The sequence below is a fragment of the Talpa occidentalis genome, unplaced genomic scaffold (genome assembly GCF_014898055.3).
Source record: "Talpa occidentalis isolate TD23 unplaced genomic scaffold, MPIMG_talOcc4v2.1 talOcc4.12, whole genome shotgun sequence".
Taxonomy (NCBI): Eukaryota; Metazoa; Chordata; class Mammalia; order Eulipotyphla; family Talpidae; genus Talpa; species Talpa occidentalis.
The window spans coordinates 11,907,839-11,927,127 of NW_023601212.1; the positions used below are offsets into that span (position 1 = coordinate 11,907,839).

General features: G+C 42.2%; 1 protein-coding gene across 1 annotated transcript in view; it reads right to left on the bottom strand.

The window, feature by feature from the left end:
* ARHGAP20 (Rho GTPase activating protein 20) overlaps window positions 1-19,289 on the bottom strand; it is a 93,115-nt gene that overhangs the window by 68,500 nt on the left and 5,326 nt on the right. Inside the window, exon 2 of the mRNA XM_037505234.2 lies at window positions 3,019-3,101. Within this exon, the coding sequence (XP_037361131.1) occupies window positions 3,019-3,101 (83 nt within the window). The remainder of the gene's footprint in view (window positions 1-3,018; window positions 3,102-19,289) is intronic.

Consider the following 19,289-nt stretch of genomic DNA (forward strand, 5'->3'; position numbering starts at 1 on the left):
TCATATGACTTGAGTTCATCCTTAAGTAAACCAGAGAAATACCACGAGAAAGCCAATATATGTGGTTATTCCAGACCACGTGCATGAGCATTTGTGGCATTTTGCTGCGTGAAATAATTTCCTACCAATATCTTGGAATATTTTGTACAAAATGATTCTCCCTTTGTCCCTAGGCAGGACTTCAGAAATGCCAGTGGACAGGGGAAGTCTCTCATGTACTGGCTACTTAAAGGAGGGCCAGAAATCAGAAACTGCTGTACTAAATTACTAAATTCCTATATTGGAGAAGCAGGATAATAAGAAACCATTCCATGCAGCAAGTACAGGAAGGTGAAGGAGACTGACTTTCTGAAATGGCTCCAAATGGCACCAAGCACAATTACCTCTTGATATGCAAGGTAGCTACCTTCTGGAAAATTAAGTGTTCATTAAAACTATATAAAGATATACAGCTAAATGCATTAAGCCAGAAGGAGAAAGAGAGCCACCAGATGGAGTCACTTATAAGTAGAACATAAAGAAACCAAACTAAGGGTCAGATGAAGTCAAACTTAAAAACTAGCTCTTGAAAGCTGATGACAGAACTGAGGTATCCAGAGGGGGAAGGGTTAGGGGAGCACAGTGGACTGTGGTGGAGACTAGGGGTGCTTAGGTTGTGGGGGCACTATGGCAGCTACATCTGAAGGGGGGGATCCTGTATTTCCAAAATACTAACAACGATGTTAACCAATGGTATCTCCGTAAAAAAATCAACAAAAAGAAATACTATTAAAAGTAGATAAAAAGAGTTTATATTTATACTGAGTTAGGTTATAGGCATATATGCAAAGATTTTTTTCCCCTTCACAAATACGCCATACACAAAGCCTGCAAAAGCTATGCAGGAACCCTGCAATTCATTGCTATGTGTCCTGGGCATTACATGCTAGCTAGCAGAGCTGCCAAGCATCCACTACATCACTGAGACAAACTCAAGTGCTCCGTAAGATTAAAAAGTGCCTCCGCCCCTGGAAGTTACCAAGCCTGGGTGGAGAACCACAGATCTATGTGAACTTCAGTGCCCACATACATTAGCGGCTCTCACTCAGTTGTACATGGCACTGAAATGTATTACTGTACTATTTACTTGAAGAAGGGACACAACTAATGACCTCTGACCTCAGGCTAAAGTTTCTGATCGAGAGGCCAGTTTAAATCAAAAACCGTAACACACATCCAACCCAGATGTTTCCAATATAAAATTTTACCTACAAGTTTATCTGTTTTATAGAAAGTGGATAATAAAGCTTCTTTTACATATGTAGCATTAAAGATGGTTGTACTGGCAATTCTGCCTTTCCTAAAAATCACTTTTCCAAGTTCTCTAGACAGTCAAGGTCAAACTGTGGACAAACTCTTTTGTCCTCACTAATGCGAATAATCCAAGTCAGTTATACATGGCACTGAAATGTATTACTGTATTATTTACTTGGCAGAAGAATATGTTCCGGATTCAGTTTTGATTAGGCATCTATTAAAAGTAATTTGTATTTCCTGACCGACTGAAGCTTGTGTCTTTGAAGGGTAGGCAGGGGGGTTACCTGAGACTGGGAACTTGCTGAAACTGGGAAGAGAGCCACCCAAGTATTTTGAAAGTTTCAATAACTGGAATTTGGCTATATAATTTGGTTTTGGCACAGAAGAAAATGCCATGCCTTCACATAGTAAGTTAGCACATCATTCACAGAAACATCAGATAGATCCTCACTTTAAATAAAGGTGATAAGGAATTCAATTTACATAGAAGGATTCACAGTTGGGGAGCAGTCATCCCAGGACTTTTTGGGACATAAAATTGCCACAGAGTGTGAAATGTCATTTAAAAGTTAATGAACGAGGGTCTCCCGGGTGGCACAAGGGGTTACGATGCAACCTATGAGGCAATCTGCAACCAGTGCAGCAGGAGTTCGATTCCGGGCCAGCCAGGAAGCAACCCACATGGCACAGCAGACCTCTCCAGACTCGCCTGCTGCTCCCCTCAGCAGTATACTTTGGTCAGTCTGCCTGTTCTGTTCCCCACTCTGTCTCTGGTGAATCCTCTCACCCCAAACACCTCTGGCCTGTGCAGCTCTTGTATGCATAAATAAATCTTAAAAAAAAAAAAGTTAATGAAAAAATTAGTGATTGGATAGCCGTTCAATTTTTATGAATGATTTTCTTAAGATGTCCACTGAAATACTATTTATCCTCAACAGAAGAAATGGCCATTTCAATAGTCGTTTAGCTTATTCGTTTAGCTTAGTTTAGCTTATCAAATGTCACTAATTACTTTAACCAATAATGCCTAGTGGGAATCAGTATTTCATTTTTAATATTCTTAATGTGGTTATCCATGTTCATATCTAAACTTGGTAAAAAATTACCCTAACTACACACAGGCATTACCTCATGATAATAAATAAGCAAAGTTCTGTACACAACTAAACAAGCAGGGTGGTTAAAACCACTTCCTTGTCAGTATTTTGATTTCTATTTGTTTCTATAAATGAACTAACAAAATGTGGAACCTGCACTTTTGTATGCTATGTATTCTGAGATTCACTTCTGATTCAATTTAAAGCACCTGACATGCACACCAGGCTCTAAAATGCTTTCGAGTTCACATAAATAGGCCCTATTACCTCAGAAGTCATATTTCCTATTATTAAACAGAGAATTCTTGTGCTAGTAGAAACACGAACCCCACACTGCTGAGGGGAGCAGCAGGCGAGACAGGAGAGGTCTGCAGTGCCATGTGGGTTGCTCCCTGGCTGGCCAGGGATCGAGCTCGTGCTGCAGACCTCTCCTGTCTCGCCTGCTGCTCCCCTCAGCAGTGTATTTCAGTCAGTCTGCCTGTTCTGCTCCCCACTCTGTCTCTGGTGAATCTTCTCACCCCCCACATCTCTGGCCTGTACACCAGCTCTTGTATGCATAAATAAATAAATCTTGGAAAAAAAAAATAGCACACACCAAGTGCATGACACGCAGCTTTTCACTTACTTGGTGCTAGGCCGTTTCTGCAGGGCTTTGTCCAGGATCAGAGACGGGGCGCTCCTTCTCCTTTCTGCTAATGTTTTCATTTTCTGTGGAGGAAAACAAATTCAAAATGAAGACCACTTGGTTTGAGAGCAAGCAAATGACAATTTTCAATCCAATGTGGTAAGTTTTCTAAGGCCTGTGCTTTCCCATGAAGGTGCTGACAGTCTCACTATGGAAATAAGACAGTAAGTGCCAAAAAGGGGGTTTGGTTTTTGTTCTGGTCAGAGAATAAGGAGATTAAATGTTGACCACAGCATGTGAGAAACAGCTTCACACCACCCGCTTCATCAACTGCAGCTAACAGGTATATTGTTTATCATGTACCCGGCCCTGCGCTACAGGCAGGCCAGGATTATCTCATTTATAGCCCCGAATAGCATACAGTAGGTTCTGCTCTATCTCACAGGCAGGGCAGACCTCAAACTGAGCTGCAAGGAAAGCCAGTATTTGAAGAGATCATATAAAGGCAGAAAAAGGGCAACAGAATTCTTAAACATTTCATAGCTGTTTCCATTTAAATATTTATACATGTGGGAATTCCTTCTTGTGAACAGATTTTCTTCTTTTGCTAGAATTAATTTTTTTTCTTTTCTAAGTGGCAGACCTAGAACTAACTGGATGATTCAGGTACAGTGTTTCCAAGGACCTAAAATTTATGGCAAGTAAGGTTTTATTCGAAGTGACTTATCCAGGTAATTACTCCCTAAATTCAGTCTTACATATTGAATACCTCTAGATCCAGTCAGAGGGCCTGCCACTGGTTATGAATGAGCAAAATTAATGATACAGTAACAAGCAACCACAGGGAATGAGCAAAATTAATGATACAGAACAAGCAACCACAGGGAAATACAGGCTGTAGTAGCAAAGTCATTTTGCCTACTCCCCGCCTTACCCTCTCCTGGCCAGACCCTCACCCACTGCATGAGGGTCAGGCCAGTCAGGTTGGGGAACTGGATGATGCTCTAACAACAGGAGTATCAAGTATTTCACTGCATGATTCATAAAGGGGCTGCTTTGGGTTAGTAAAATAAAGCTTAGGTCCTACTACGGGAAGAAAAAGAAGAGGTTGCTAGACTTTGGAATTATTCTTAGCCCACCTCAACATTCCTCAGGGATCTCTCTCAAATTATTGCCACTACCAGTTCCATGGCCTCAGTGTTGTTCTCCCTCCCATTAATATTTTGGCTCACATGTGAAAACTCCATGCCCAAATCTCCGTAGCACAGCTAAGATAGGAACGGATGCAATTACAGAAAGCATTAAATAGGTAACGGAGCAAATGGGCAAGGAATTGCAGACACCACAGGTCTCAATCAGGAGTTACTAGCCATAAACCATTTTCTGGGCAGGTTAAATAGTATAATCTTTTCCCCCCCTCTGATACATGTTTGGTACCTTCCTTCTGAAGAGAAATCCCACACCTTTCATCAGATTCCGGAAGTATAGTCCTTCCTAACCCCAGTGATTTCCATCACTCACTTCTACCACAGATGCCTGTAGTGGCATCTCAGGCCAACATAACCCACAGGAACGTAACACCCTGAACCTGGTGTGGTTGCTGAGGGACGGAATCTGGGAGCCGTATTTGTGCTGCAAAGTCCAGGCTGTCTTCATGTGAATAGACCCGATACTGGAGACTGGATCGACTTTACTAAGAAAGGTGGTGGTTTGTTCATATGTGGATTTTTTTTAGAATTCTTTCTCATCTTCAGGTCTGGAATTGATTCCTACTCCTTATCTTGATGCCAAAGCCATTTATTAAGGGTCTAATTCTTCTACTTTGAACTTTCACATGTGCCCTATCCTTTACAGCCTAACCCTAGGCCCCAGGCCGTCTGGCTGCTGACCCTGAGGCTCTGCCTCACCTTCCTCAGTGGGCCCACTTCTCAAACTATCTCACCAGCCTTCCTTCTGTTGCCCCCAACCCTCTGCCACCACCATCCACAAGCCCAAATCCTAAACCAGGTTTTCTCTAGCACATGGTTCCTAATTTTGAGATCCTTGGCTTTCAGGTTTAAGAAGAATTGGAAAGGGTTCAAATACAATGACAGAGGTGCTCAATTCACACCAAGGAAGTACCAGTGATCTCACAGGAAACCCAGCCAGCTGCCCACCAGGACTGGTGAGGCCCTGGATTCAGACCAGGGAAGTGCAAGAGCGGCCCCCCACCTTATGACCTCTCAGGAGACACAGCCAGTCAGCTGCTGGGACCACTGAGGCCCTGACTCACACCAAGGAAGTGCCACAGTAGCCCCAGGTGTTCTGACCTCTCAAGCGTCCCCAAGAGCCACACACTGGACCAGTGAGGTCCCAGATTTGTGCCAGAACCCTGGAAACATCCACTAGCACCCAGAGAACCAGTGAAGGCCACTGTCTGGCCTTGCCAAGCACCACCTGACAGTATCAGTGACCCCCAGCCGGCCTCTGGTGAGAGCCCCACCCTGGTATAGTAGGGGTGGAGACATGCCTAGCAGAGGCCAAAGCCACAAAGGTCCTAAAAGCAACAGGGAGACAGACTAACACAATGAATGGCCAAAGTAGTCCTAATATACCACAAAAGAAGAGCAAATCTTCAGAACCTAATTGTAAAGACATGGAAGACCTATTTCTCTTTTCAGACACAGAATTTAAGCTTGCCACCATAAAGAAATTAGAGAAAACTCAGAAAAAGCATATCAAGGATATCTAAGAAAACACAGAAAAACTCATGAATGTCCTGAGAAAATTAACGAAAAGAAGACTGAAAAGGATTCTCTTAAGGAAGATTAAAAAGAAGAAAGATTAAAAAGAAGAAAGAACATTAAAAAGAGATGAGAGGGAAAATACTATAGAAAACTACAGAAGTAGAATAAAGCAAATGGAACAGTGAATCAGTGAATGTGAAGATACAAATTTACAAAGAAGTAAAATGGAAGAAGAAAAAGAAGAATGAAGTAAAGAAAAAGAAAAACAATTCATGAACCATCTGATACCACAAGGAAAGCCAATATAAAAATGATGAGTACCCCAGAAGAGGAAGGGCAATAAAAAAGGAACAAAAAATATATTTAAAAAATAGATAACTTCCCAAACCTGGAAAAGGAAATAAAAAAAAAAAAAAATCCAGGGAGCTAAAAGAACACTGGGGCACCTAAATAAAATGAGAGCAACACAAAGATGTACAGTGGTGAAACTTCCAAAAGCTCAAGACAAAGAAATACTGAAGTTGAAGTGAGGGAAGAAGCAGATAACATATAAAGGAACCCACATCAGGCTGGCATCAGACTTCTCAGAAAAAACACTGAAGGCAAGGGGAGAATGAAAAGACATGACCAAAAAATTTAAAGATTAAAAACTGGCAAACAAAAATATTTCCTACAAGCCTCTCCTTTAGATATGAGAAAGAAATGCCTTCTCAGACAAAGAAAAACAAAATGAGCTTGCAAAACCAGATACCCCCCCCCATCAAGAAATATTGAAAGGAACTCTAGTATCAAAGCCAAATAGAGAAACACCAAAAAGAACTAAAAAACTAGATATAATCACAAAATTAAAGACAAAATGACAGCAACAGACTTTCATATATCAATAATTACTCTAAACGTTAATGGACTAAACTTACCAATTAAAAGACAGAGTAACTGGTAGGATGAGGAAACAGAATCCAACATTCCACTGTCTCTAGGAGACAAACTTAAACTCCAAAGATAAAATAGGTTCAAGGTAAAGGGTTGGAAAACAACTCTGCAAGCAAATGGGATGTAAAGGATGGCAGGGACAGTCATATCAAAGAAAACAGATTTCCAATTAAAAGAGATAACAAGAGAAAGGGATAGACACTACATAGTGGTTAAGGGAAAAATATATCAGGGGACATAACACTTATTGACATATACTTGGCAAATGAAGGAGCACAAAAATACATTAGGCAACTACTATCAACTCAGAAAACAAACACTGGAAAAAGATGGACAAATCAACAAGACAAAAAATGAAAAGGGACATAACAGAATTAAGCAAAGAATTAAACCATATGGACCTAACAGACATTTATAGAACCCTGTGCTCACCCCACCCTCCAAAAAATACTATAATTTTTTTTGAAGATTTATTTATTTATTTATTTATACATACATACATACATACATACATACATACATACATACATACAAGCACTGGGTACAGTCAGAAGTGCGGGAGGGTGAGAGAATTCACCAGAGCCAGAGAGGAGAGCAGAACAGGCAGACCGATGAAATACACTGCTGAGGGGAGCAGCGGGGGTGGCAGGAGATGTCTGCGCGCCATTTGGGACCCTCGCTCAGTGGTCGGGGATCGAACTGGTGCTGCAGAGGCTGCGGGCAGCTTCGCAACCCAGCGCTCAACTGCTGCGCCACCAGAGAGGCAGTACTATAATTTTTTGACGCCTACTTGGGACATTCTCCAAAATTGATCATATATATATATATTGGGCCACAAGACAAATATCAATAAATTCATGAAGACTGATATCTTCCAAGTAACCTCTCTGACCATGAAGGTACCTAACTAGAAATCAACTACAAAAAGGAAGTAGGGAAAACCTCTAGTTCATGGAGACTAAACAACATACTACTGAAAACCACTGAGTCAATGAGGAAATCAAAAAATACCTTAAGACAAATGACAATGAGGATTCCAGAGTGTATGGGACACAGCAAAAGAGAACTAAGGGGGAAGTTTATAGCAATTTAGGCTCATATAAAGGAACAAGAAAGAGACCAAATATATAACCTTATCTCTCACCTCAAGGAAGTAGATAAAGAACAAAATCCAAAAGCAGAAAGAAAACAATAAAAATTAGAGCATACATAAATGAAGCAGAAACAAAAAAGACAGCCCAAAAGATTAATGAAATGAAAAACTGGTTCTTCAAAAAAAAAAAAATAAACAAAATAGACAAACCTCTAGCAAGGCTCAATAAGGAAAGAAAGGGAGAAAATTCAAATAAACAGAATCAAAAATGAAAGAGAAGTTATAACACTGCAGAAATTCAGAAGATAATGAGATTTACTGTGTACATTTCTATGCAAACAAGTCCAAAAATTTAGATAAGATGGACAGATTCTTAGAATTAAACAATCAACCAAGACTGAATAGGGAAGAAGTAGGAAACCTAAACACACCAATCACAAGCCAGGAAATTGAAACAGAAATCAAAACTCTCTCAAAAAGCAAAAGTCTAGGACCAGATGGCTTACAAGCCATTCCTATCAAATTTTTTTTTTTAAAGATTTATTTATTTATTTATACAAGCACTGGGTACAGTCAGAAGCGCAGGAGGGTGAGAGAATTCACCAGAGCCAGAGCAGGGAACAGAACAGAGAAAGTACCGAAATACACTGCTGAAGGGAGCAGCGGGTGTGGCAGGAGAGGTCTGTTGCGCCATGTGGGACCCTTGCCAGCGGCCGGGGACCGAACCAGTGCTGCAGAGCCTACAGGCAGCTTCGCAGCCCAATGCTCAATCGCTGTGCCACCAGGAGAGGCCCTCTACCAAACTTTTGAAGGTTAACAAATACCCATCCTGCTTAAACTCTTTAAAAATTTTGAGAAAAAAGGAATACTTCCAAACACATTTTATGAGGCCAACATTATGCTGATACCAAAACCAAGGACTACACACAAAAAGAAAACTATAGACCAACCTCCCTAATGAACATGGATGCAAAGATCCGCAATAAAATCTTACCAAAGTGAATCCAGCAATGAATTAAAAGTATTATACATCATAACCAAATGGGATTTACACCAGGGACACAGATAATTTACCATATCAACAAAAAGGAAAAGAAACACCAAGCACAAGGGACTATGGTGATAGGGCATGGGGGAATTGGTGGTGGGAATTTCACAGGGACTACACTTGAGAGGAGAAAGCATACATTGTACAAAAACGAAGAATGATGCAAAATATATATAAAATAAAAAGAAAAAAGAGACAAACCATGTGATCATATCAACAGATGCTGAGAAAGAATTTTATAAGATTCAGCATCCACTTATGATAAAAATTCTTGAAAAACTGGTGATAAATGGATCATATTTTAATATAATAATAACCATATATCACAGACCCACAGTTAGTGTCATTCCCAATGGTGAAAAACTGAAAGCATTTCCATTAAGATTGGGTGAAAGACAAAGCTATCCATTCTCACCAGTACAATTAAATATAGTATGAAGTCCTAGCTAGAGCCATTAGGCAAGAGAAAGTTATAAAAGAGATCCAAGTTGGGAAAGAAGAAATAAAGCTATCATTATTTGCAGATGATATAATAATATACACAGCGAACCCTAAATACTCCACAAAAAACTAATTAAAACAATAAACCAGTTCAGCAAAATGGCAGGATACAAAATGAACACACAAAAGTCAGTTGCCTTCCTATGTGCAAGCAGTGAGCTAGAAGAAGAAATTAAGAAAGCCATCCCATTTACAAACTCACCAAAAAATTTAAATACCTGGGAATAAATCTAACAAAGGAGGTAAAGGACCTACAAAAGAAATGAAAAAAGACACAAAGCAATGGAAAGACATCACCTGCTCATAAATAGGAAGAATCAACATTATCAAAATGACCATCTGACCCAAAGCATTTTATAGATTCAATGCAACCCCAATAAAAATCTCAATGACATTCTTCAAAGAAATGGAACAAATATTACTGATATTCATGTGGAACCCCAAACAACCAAACCAAATAGCCTCCTGACTAAAAAGTCTAGTAGTATAATACTACTAGACTTCAAACTATACTTCAAAGCCATAATAATTAAAACTGCAGGATACTGCAATAAACACAAACCCAGATCAATGGAATAGAATAGCTCAGGAAACACACACACACACACACATTTATGGACAACTAATCTATAACAAAGGAGCCAAGAACATACACTTTAACAAGGAAAGCCTCTTTAATAAACCATGTTGGGAAAATTGGATTGCCACATGCAAAAGAATGAAACAAGACCACTATCTCACACCATCTAAATAAAACTCAATTCAAAATGCATAAAAGACTTAGATGTAGGACCTGAAACTATAAATATATAGAAGCACTCCAGGACATAAACTTCAGAAATATCATTTTTGAATCATCCCCAGCAGCCAGGAAAACAAAGGAGAATATAAATAACTGGGACTACATTAAACTAAAAAGCTTCTGTATTGTGAAAGAGACTGTAACCAAAATGAAGAGACTCCCTACTGAATAGGAGAAAATATCTACACGCCACACATCTGACAACAGACTGATATTGAAGATCTACAAAGAGCTCACACAACTCAACAAAAAGAAAACAATCTAAAAATGGACAGAAGAACTAAACAGGCACTTCTCCAAAGAAGACATGCAGATGGCCAACAGGCATATGAAAGTATGTTCATCATCACTGATCATCAGGGAAATGCAGGTCAAAACCAATGAGCTACCACCTCATACCTGGGAAAATGGCACATATTAAAAAATGCACATACACACAAAACAAAAATCAGAAACAAGAAGTGCTAGTGAGTGTGTGGAGATAGAGTAACCCTCTTATACTGTTGGTGGGAATGCAGACTGGCCCAATGCTGTGGAAAACACTGTGGAGGTCCCCCGAAAGACTACAACTGGATCTGCCAGCTGACCCAGAAATTTCACTCCTAGGTATCTTCTCAAAGGGCACAAAAACACTAATTTAAAAGGAAATCTGCACCCCTATGTTTAGAGTAGCACTATTTACAATAGCAAAGATAAACAACTGAAATGCCCCACTCAGAGGAGTGGACCAAGAAGATGTGGTGTATATACACAATGGGATACTACTCAGAGAACACAGGAGACAAACTCAAGTCATTTGCAGCAACATGAATGGAGCTAAAGGGATCATGCTGAGCAAAATAAGTCTGAAGGAGAAAGATAAATACTGAATGGTTTCACATGTATGTGGAATATAGAGAAACCAAACAAAAGATCAACCCCCTTGAAAACTCACCATAGATCTGAGGCATCTGGGAGGAGAGCGGGAGCCGAAAACAATGTGGGGAGAGCACAATGGACTATGGTGTAGGACTGAGGGTCTTTGGAGGTGGGAGAGCTAAGGCTCTCCACACCTGAAGGGAGAAATCCTATGTCAAAAAATTAACAAGGATGTAAAACAATGGTACTCCATTAAAAAAATTGAACTAAAAAAAGGACAGAGTGATAAAAATGATTAAAAATGTGAAGAGCAAGCCTATAAGAAAAGTTAAAATAACCTGATTCTTCACTTGGAAATAGTAGTGAAGGTACAGTCAGAATGTGGCGAGTAACTCTTCCAAAGACGATGGGGCAAAACGAAATATGGCTGAACTGCAGAATGAGCATCTGGGCTGAACTTGGGTCGCTGTCCTTTGAGAAATGTACAGTTTTGAAACACTTGCAGGGGTCAGAAACCTGCATAATGAGGTTCCTCAGGGATTTATGGATTTCTGATAAGGAAATCTCAGAGTGATGGCTGGTAAATGGGCGATCAAGGGGTGACACACTGTCTTCTATAGAGGCGCTTTTAAAATAGGAGTTTTCCTCAGAGACCTAAAGGAGAGCATCATTTGTGTACATAGTAGTTAGGCTGTGACTTCTCGGTCATAAAAGTGTTAGAGGCTGGAGGAGTGAGAGGCTGAGGAAGTCACCCAGTGGCCTCGCATTCAGGAGAATGCACCCTCACTGCACAGAATGGTGTGTTCAGACCAGCACCAACCATTCTTTTACTCCACCACTAATGAGATGAGCGTCCCCTGGCACCTCAGGCACCAATCTGGGCCTCCATCCCCTTATCTACAAAATGAGAAAATGTTGGACTACAGAAACTTATCTATTTCTGATATTCTCATACATATTAAACACCTACGACAGATTCATCCTGGGTAGGCAAGAAAAAAAAATTACACACATCGTGTATTTAGGATTCATTTTGCTCATAAATACTAAAAAATGTCTTAAGAATAGCCAATCTATCCTATTGCCTGAATAATATAAGCCTATGCATAAATATGCTTAATAAATGCATAGGGTTTTTTTTTGATCAAAACTATTGATAGCAAAATAAAAGGCCAATGATGACTTCATATCAAGTGTACTTATCAAAGGCCCTGTTCTTCAGCAATAAAGCATCAGATTTTTTTGTTTATAACAACGGTGTGAAATACATGGAAATGGGGGGTGACTACTGATACCTTTATAGATGTGAAACAGCACAAAGTTGACAGGACAGGGTGAGAATATACAGATACCAACACATTTCAGAGTTGTTCAGTGAGAGGGAAAACCAAGATTCTTCACCTCAGAGGAGATAGGAAAGGTCTCACACAGTGTATTTTCTTTGTTGGCTTAACAATCACAACCCACGGTGTGATTTTCCAGAATGTTCCAGCATCTCATGTTCACAGCTAGACCACGTCATAAATGTTGTATGCTATTCTGAAACGGATGTATATTTTTCAAAAGGTAACTTTTAAAATAGATTCATAAACTACCATTAGGCAAAAACACCAACTGCACTGACTTTCTGGGAATGTCTTTCCTGAACCCATACTTTTACCCCAAAACTAAACAAGACTATTCTGTGAGCTAAAAGCCAAACAAATATGACATAGCATCTATTTACTTTTTTGGCTGCCGAGGAGGAAGTTATAAAAGTGAATAAATCGAGGTTAAAATTTTTAAACTACTTTCTTTTTTTACTAACAACCATTTATGAGGGAAGGATAAGGAACACTGGAGCAAAATGAGATCAATGATTTTGTTTGCTGTCTCCGCTGCAGTGATTGATACTCAGTATTAAGGGCAGAACATCTATTCAGCCGAAGAGCAAATGAATACAGGTCATAGTTGCTTCTAATTCACTTTTCTTCCGTATTTCAGCAACAACACCGAAGTGCGGGAACAGCATCAGCCAATCTGCTAGGTGCTTTCCACTCCAAGGTTTTTTCTTTTTATTCATTTATTTTTTAACTAGTTGGATTAAGCTGTGTTCCTCGCTGCAGGTACCATGCCTCAGTTCTAGCACTTTATATTGTATTATTTATTTTTTGGTCTCTTTCTGGAAAGACTATGGCTTCTTTCCAAACTTTCTCTATTCCTTCAACACCTTCATGAAACCCGCCTCGGTGCAGGCTACCACTGCACCCCCCAGCCGAGCGCAGTACCTGGCATGACCTATGTAGTCAAGGAATGGAGGTTTCATGTGTTTTTCAAACCCACTTATTCCCCACACCCACACCTCCTGATCACACACACACAAGAGCAAACAGACCCCCAGGGGCACTGCAGGACTGCAGTCACCAAGAAGAGGGACACATTCCAGGACCTGGATGCCGGGAGCCCTCAAACCAGTGCCATTGACCACGCTGAGCTACACTGGCAAATCCTGTGACAATTAAAGCTAATTTCCCATCAACATCCGGTGCTGGGGCAGTGGCATACCCACACGCACCTCCACGAAAAAAACCAAAAAGCTACCTGGCAAACTAGTAACCCCCAGGTCACTGACCTATAGCCAGAGGCTGTAATTTTCCTTATTTTTATAACAATCATCTAAAGTATAATACGCGAAAATGGAAATTGTTTGGTTTGTCCAAGAGGTTTTTGTACAAAATGATTCCGTGGCTCTGCAGGTGAACTCCTCGGAGACAGATAACGTGCCTGCCTGCCAGGAGTGAGTGGTCTGCCTGCCACCAGCACCCCCTGCTCCGGCCCCTTCTCAGTGCTTGCACACAGTAATTCTCACCAGTCAGGTGAATGCGTGAACACTGCCGACACTGGGGAGTCTAAGGTGCTAACACAAGCGTGTCTATCAAGGAAAATGAAGTTGAAAACAGAAGACTGAATAAAAAAGATTTTTCTTTTTCAGCTCAAAAACTTTTTTTTTTTTTTTACATGAAAGCCTGCAAGCAGTCTCCCTGGAATGCTCACTTCATGTCAACCAGAGATATGGTATTTTTTTTTTTGTGGGGGGGGGAACCTCTAAATCACTCTGAATGTGGTCATTCTTGGTTCTCACAGAGATTAAAGGAAAAGCAAGTCCATCAAAGGCAGAGATGAAAGGCCGGATCCAGGTGAACGGCAATTATTCACACTGTGCTTTGTTTCAGTCACTTTATTAATAAAAAACTCAAGCATTTCAGTTGAATTTGAGTCAAGCGCCGAAAACACTTTCAAACCTCTAACATCAGCATAACATGAAAACCAGGGCTTTGAGGAAAGTTTTTAAAGAACTGTAAAGTTTCAAGGCTAGAATAAAATGTGATCAGATTGACACATTCCCTTATTCCAACCTGACAACAGTCACCCTCTTGAGGAGGGCCCTGCAGGCTGGGGAGCTCTGAGGTTTCTTCTGCGTCTCCCCTACACACCTGTGGACTCCCGGGGATAGGGGGGCAACATGCTAGAGCCAGTGAAGTCACCCCTCGGGGGGTGGAGTGCTGGCTTCCAGTCCACGCTCCCCTGCAGGCTCTGACCATGGGGTGAGCAGGAGCCTCCCGCTGTGAGAGGAGACTCCTTGCCCACGGCCATGCCGCCGAGACTCACTCTGAGCACTTTAGGACCAACGCCATCGCAGCACAGACTGGTGAGGGCACAGGGCTTCTTCTCTGAGGGACATTTCACCTTGGGCGAGCTGCCTTCTTGCCATGAGACAACAGCATTGAAATAAAATCAACGAACATGAGAATCTGGGTAATGTGGAAGCCAGGCCCTGAGTGAGGACAGCCTGGGCCTAAATTCTGGACCCGGGTTCTAGCGCTTGACATCTCAGGGCCTCGGGTGACACAGGACACCTTGCGTGCTGACACTGGACAGCGCTTCAGTGTGCTGGGAGTGAGCGTGGCGACAGTCCCCCACATGCTTCCCTTTGCTCCCTGGCCTGCACCCCGACCCGTGCAGGTTTCTGGAGAATCATTTTGGACCTTCGAGTTGGCTGGACTGTCTTCTCTGGCCAGGCCCCCAGTCTCAGGCCCCAGTCATGGTTTCCTTTCAGCAATGCCCTGGAGCAGGCAGGGTCAGTCACTGCCCTCCGGCCCTCTGTCCTGGCAGGGCTGCACTGCATTTTCCACCTTGAGGTCTACACGGTGACACTAACTCCTCGTCCATGGCACACTGTGATAAACAAAGGCCTTCTCCAGCTGCCCAAGTCCCCACCACCTGCCCACAGGCCCCGGGGCTGAAGGTAGAACACCTTCAGGGCAGAACACCTGAAGTCAGAACACCAGCCCCTCACTGTCCTCATGCAGAGGGAAGAGTGGGCAGCAAGGCCACAATCCGTAATGGTTTTTTAAAAAAAAGTATCACATGAGGATAAAAAGCAGGTGCAGGCCCATCCAGATTCAGACACAGCACAACCCAGCAACATGAGGCAGGAGCTGGGACTCACAAGGGTGAACGCAGCGGGAGGAGAGGATACAGACATGCTCCCAGGTGTAAACAGGACCCAGGCAGAGGAGGAAAGCAAAAGGCCACAGAGCAGCTGGGTTTTCTAGATCTCTGAAACATGAGCCGATGCTGGCACACACAGATTCCATTTTCAGAGTCCACACACCAGCGACCAGACGTCCACTAACTGGCCTCGCCCGCCAGTGGTGCCATGTGACAGCTGTCTGTCAAAATTAGGTCAAGGCAGCCCAGCGCGGCACTGATACGGTGCTGATAGGGCTATTTTCTGCTGCCGGCTGGAGGTTTCTAATCTAAACTTGTCCTAGATAAAGAGAGTCAGACTGAAACAAAATTAAAACAAAATTATAAAATAAACCCCGGCAGAGCTACCTCCAGGCCCTTTTATCGGCAGCTGACAGAGGCTGTTTCCTCCGCTCCCTCCCAGCCTCCCACATGGTGGCCAAGTCTCCCAAGGTAACCAAAAGCTGCTTTGGCTGCCACCACCCACACATCGGGGCCTGTGTCCGGCCCGCAGAGCCCTGCATTGCAACACCCGAGGCACCGGGGAAGGACCAGGAGAACAAGCTTACCCTTCAACGGAAGTGTGTTCTAGATACTGTAAACTCAGTGTGGGTCAGTAGAGCAAATGACACAAACTGAGTGGTTTAAACAACAAACATTTTTTTCTCGCAGTTCTGGAGGCTGGGAAATCTGAGGTCAAGACACCAGCAGGTTGGGTTCTTGGTGAGCACCTGCCCTCAAATGGGAAAAAGAGAGAGTGAGCGAGCAGCTTCTCTGTTCTCCTGGAAGGGCACTCATCCCACCGCGAGGATCCTGTTCTCAAGATCTCCATCATATCCCACACAGCCCCTCCCAAGTCTATGGTATTTGGGGGTCAGGGTTTCAACATACGAGTTTGCAGAGTGCATTATGGAAGCCAGAATTGCTTCCTACAGTAAGATTCCTGACATAAAACTTTTATACTCAGTTTAGAGACCTTCCGCTGGGTTTCCCACACGTGATTTTTCAAAGTGAAATCACCCGAGGCCTAGAATTAAGTGCACCCACATATATCTCTGAAACAGAGGTCTGAGTTTGGAGAATACCCCATGCTTTCCAATGGCAAGCAAGATGAGCTACCAGTGCAGGAAGCGTTCCTTATGGAGTGCATTTGAGAACGGCAGATATCAAGGCACACAGAGAAAATCACAAACATATCAAAGGAATTAGGAAGTGGACCGTGTCACTCATTGTCACTGCTAGTCAGTAATTACGGTGATGGTTGATCTTATGCGTCAACTTGACTGGCCATGGGTGTCAAACATTTTTTCTAAGTGTGTTTCTGCAGGAGATTGGCATTTGAATTGGTGGAGCTGGTAAAGCAGACTGCTCTCCTCAATACGGGTGGGCATCATTCAATCCCTTGAGGGCCTTTAATAGGACAAAAAGCAGAGGAAAGCGGAAGTCCCAGTCCCACTCTTGAGCAGGGACAGCTTGCCTTTCCCATCCTCACTCTGGGATTTACCCTCGGGCTTCCTGGTTGTTGGCAGTGACCAGGATGGTCCCCAGCTTGCAGGTTATGGGACCTTATGATGTTCCCCTGGAGAACCCCGATCTCACCTTTACCCAAACACTGACACATCACGGCAGCAGTGAACACGAAGTCAATGGTGATGGAGAGAGTAGAGACTGCACCCCAAAGAAAGAAACCACCTCTCAGACAGCCCGACAGAATCAAGCTGACTCGCTGCACCTTACAGCACAAGTAAAAACAGGTGCAGCTACAGTCTGATTGGGAAGAGAAAGAGCTGGGAGATCTGGGTTCAAATTCCAGCTGGGCTGCTTACCACACACAGGTCTGTCAGGGCCCAGCCTCTTCCTCTGTAAGAGTAAGTGAACACCCCTCATGTCACTGCTACATGTTCCACTTAGTTAGCTTTTCACTTAGAGAGGGTTCTGATATTTTGTTGCCTATTCCACACATTGGAAATAGTAAACTCTTACCTTTTTGCTCAAGTTTCTACCTTAGAATATTTTATGTTTGTCATCTTCCTGGGTGACTGCTTGACAGGAGAGTGTTATGGACTGAATGGCTGTATCTTGTATGAGAAGGGATTAGAAGGGGGGGCCAGTGGGATTGGTTAGGTTTAGATGAGGTCCCGAGAGGGGGGTTCCTTTGATGGGATTAGCACTTTCATGATCTTTATCTCCTCCTTCCTCTATCTCCTCCCTGTTCCCACTCCTTCCTCCCTGCTTCTCTCTCCCATGTGTGGACACAGCAAGAAGACTGTCAACTGCAAGCCAGGAAAGCGGGCTCTCATCAGGAGCTGAATTGCTGGCATCTAGATCATGAGAATTCACAAGCTCCAGGACTGTGAGAAATTAAACATCTGCTCTTTAAGTCACCCAATTATTGGTCATTTATTATGGCAGTCCAAACTGAATAAAGCAGGTATCATTCATTCAAATGCATCTAAGTGTTCTTGTATGAAATTCAAAGAAATAAGACACCTTTTATTGCTTTATGCCTATTTTCACACAGTAAAGCTATTAATGGCTTCTGTGCTTTTTTGAAAGTGTTTTTGTATATTTTCTCCTTCTGACCCATAAAAAAAGAAAACAGTGCTATGAAATAAATAGCATATGGATCACTATTCCTATTCTACAGACAAAGAAACAAGGTACAGTCAGAGGTTACACCAGAGATGAGAGGTCACTTCTGAACAATTCAACTTCTGATCACTTCAGACTTCTCTCAGTCAAAACAATCTCTCTGAGATTCACTTTGAGAATTACACCAGGACAGCTGTAGGATTCCTTGGTTTCACCACAGACATAGTCTCTTTGTTAATATTAAAGAGTAAAATTAAAGTTTACTCATCAAGATGTTTCATTCAAATCCCAGCACAAGACACACACATGATCAATGCCAGCTCTGGGGGGTGTTCAACCCCAAGCTGCCATAGGCAGATTCCGAACCAGGTTTGGACAAGACAGGATGAAGGGTACCATGGCAGCTGCTACAGTTTTACATGCTGGAGCTATTTTAAACTCCTTTTGCCTTGACTGACTTTCTGGGGTGTATCCCAACTCCCATCTTATTCAGAGTCTTCAATTATGATGTGAAACCAAAAGGCCTGGGGGCTTGAGTGTGGTACAAATCATTCCTAAGGCAAATTATTCTATTATACACTTTCATTTCATTTCACAGAAGCTGTTCTTTCCAAATGTGGATATCATCAAGGATGCATGATCGAGGGTTCCCAGGATTCTATCCAGAATGCCGTGTCCAGAAGTCTTAACTATCTGGTGCTGGTATATCTTAGAACTACATGTTTAGGAATGATGGGACAGTACTATTGTGGATTATTCTGAAGAGCCCCAGCGATGGAAGATCCTTGAACTCAGGATCCTTTGGACTCAGCCAGATGGTCTGACTAGATAATAAAGGTGAAGACCCAACAAGATAATTTTGCTTGAGGTTACAATAATAAATGTGGCTGAAAGAAAGACACTGACTTCTTCTACAGCATTTACATACTAACTCCTCAAACACACCTTTTTTTCCCTACCCCAGGACCTTTGAACAATGGCTCCCACTTCTTGAGATATTCTTATAGCATGTTCTTTTCAACCATAAAAATTAAGCTTTACTTGAAAGAGGCTTCCCCTGAACATGTTCCACCTCCAATTTTGTCTAAATCTGTGGCCTATTTGTTATTTTATTAATTTGAGGGTTATCATTACTGTTATCTCTTGCTTTTAATCTCTGCTGTGCAATATAATGTCCACTAGACACATCAAAATTAATTCTTTGAAAGA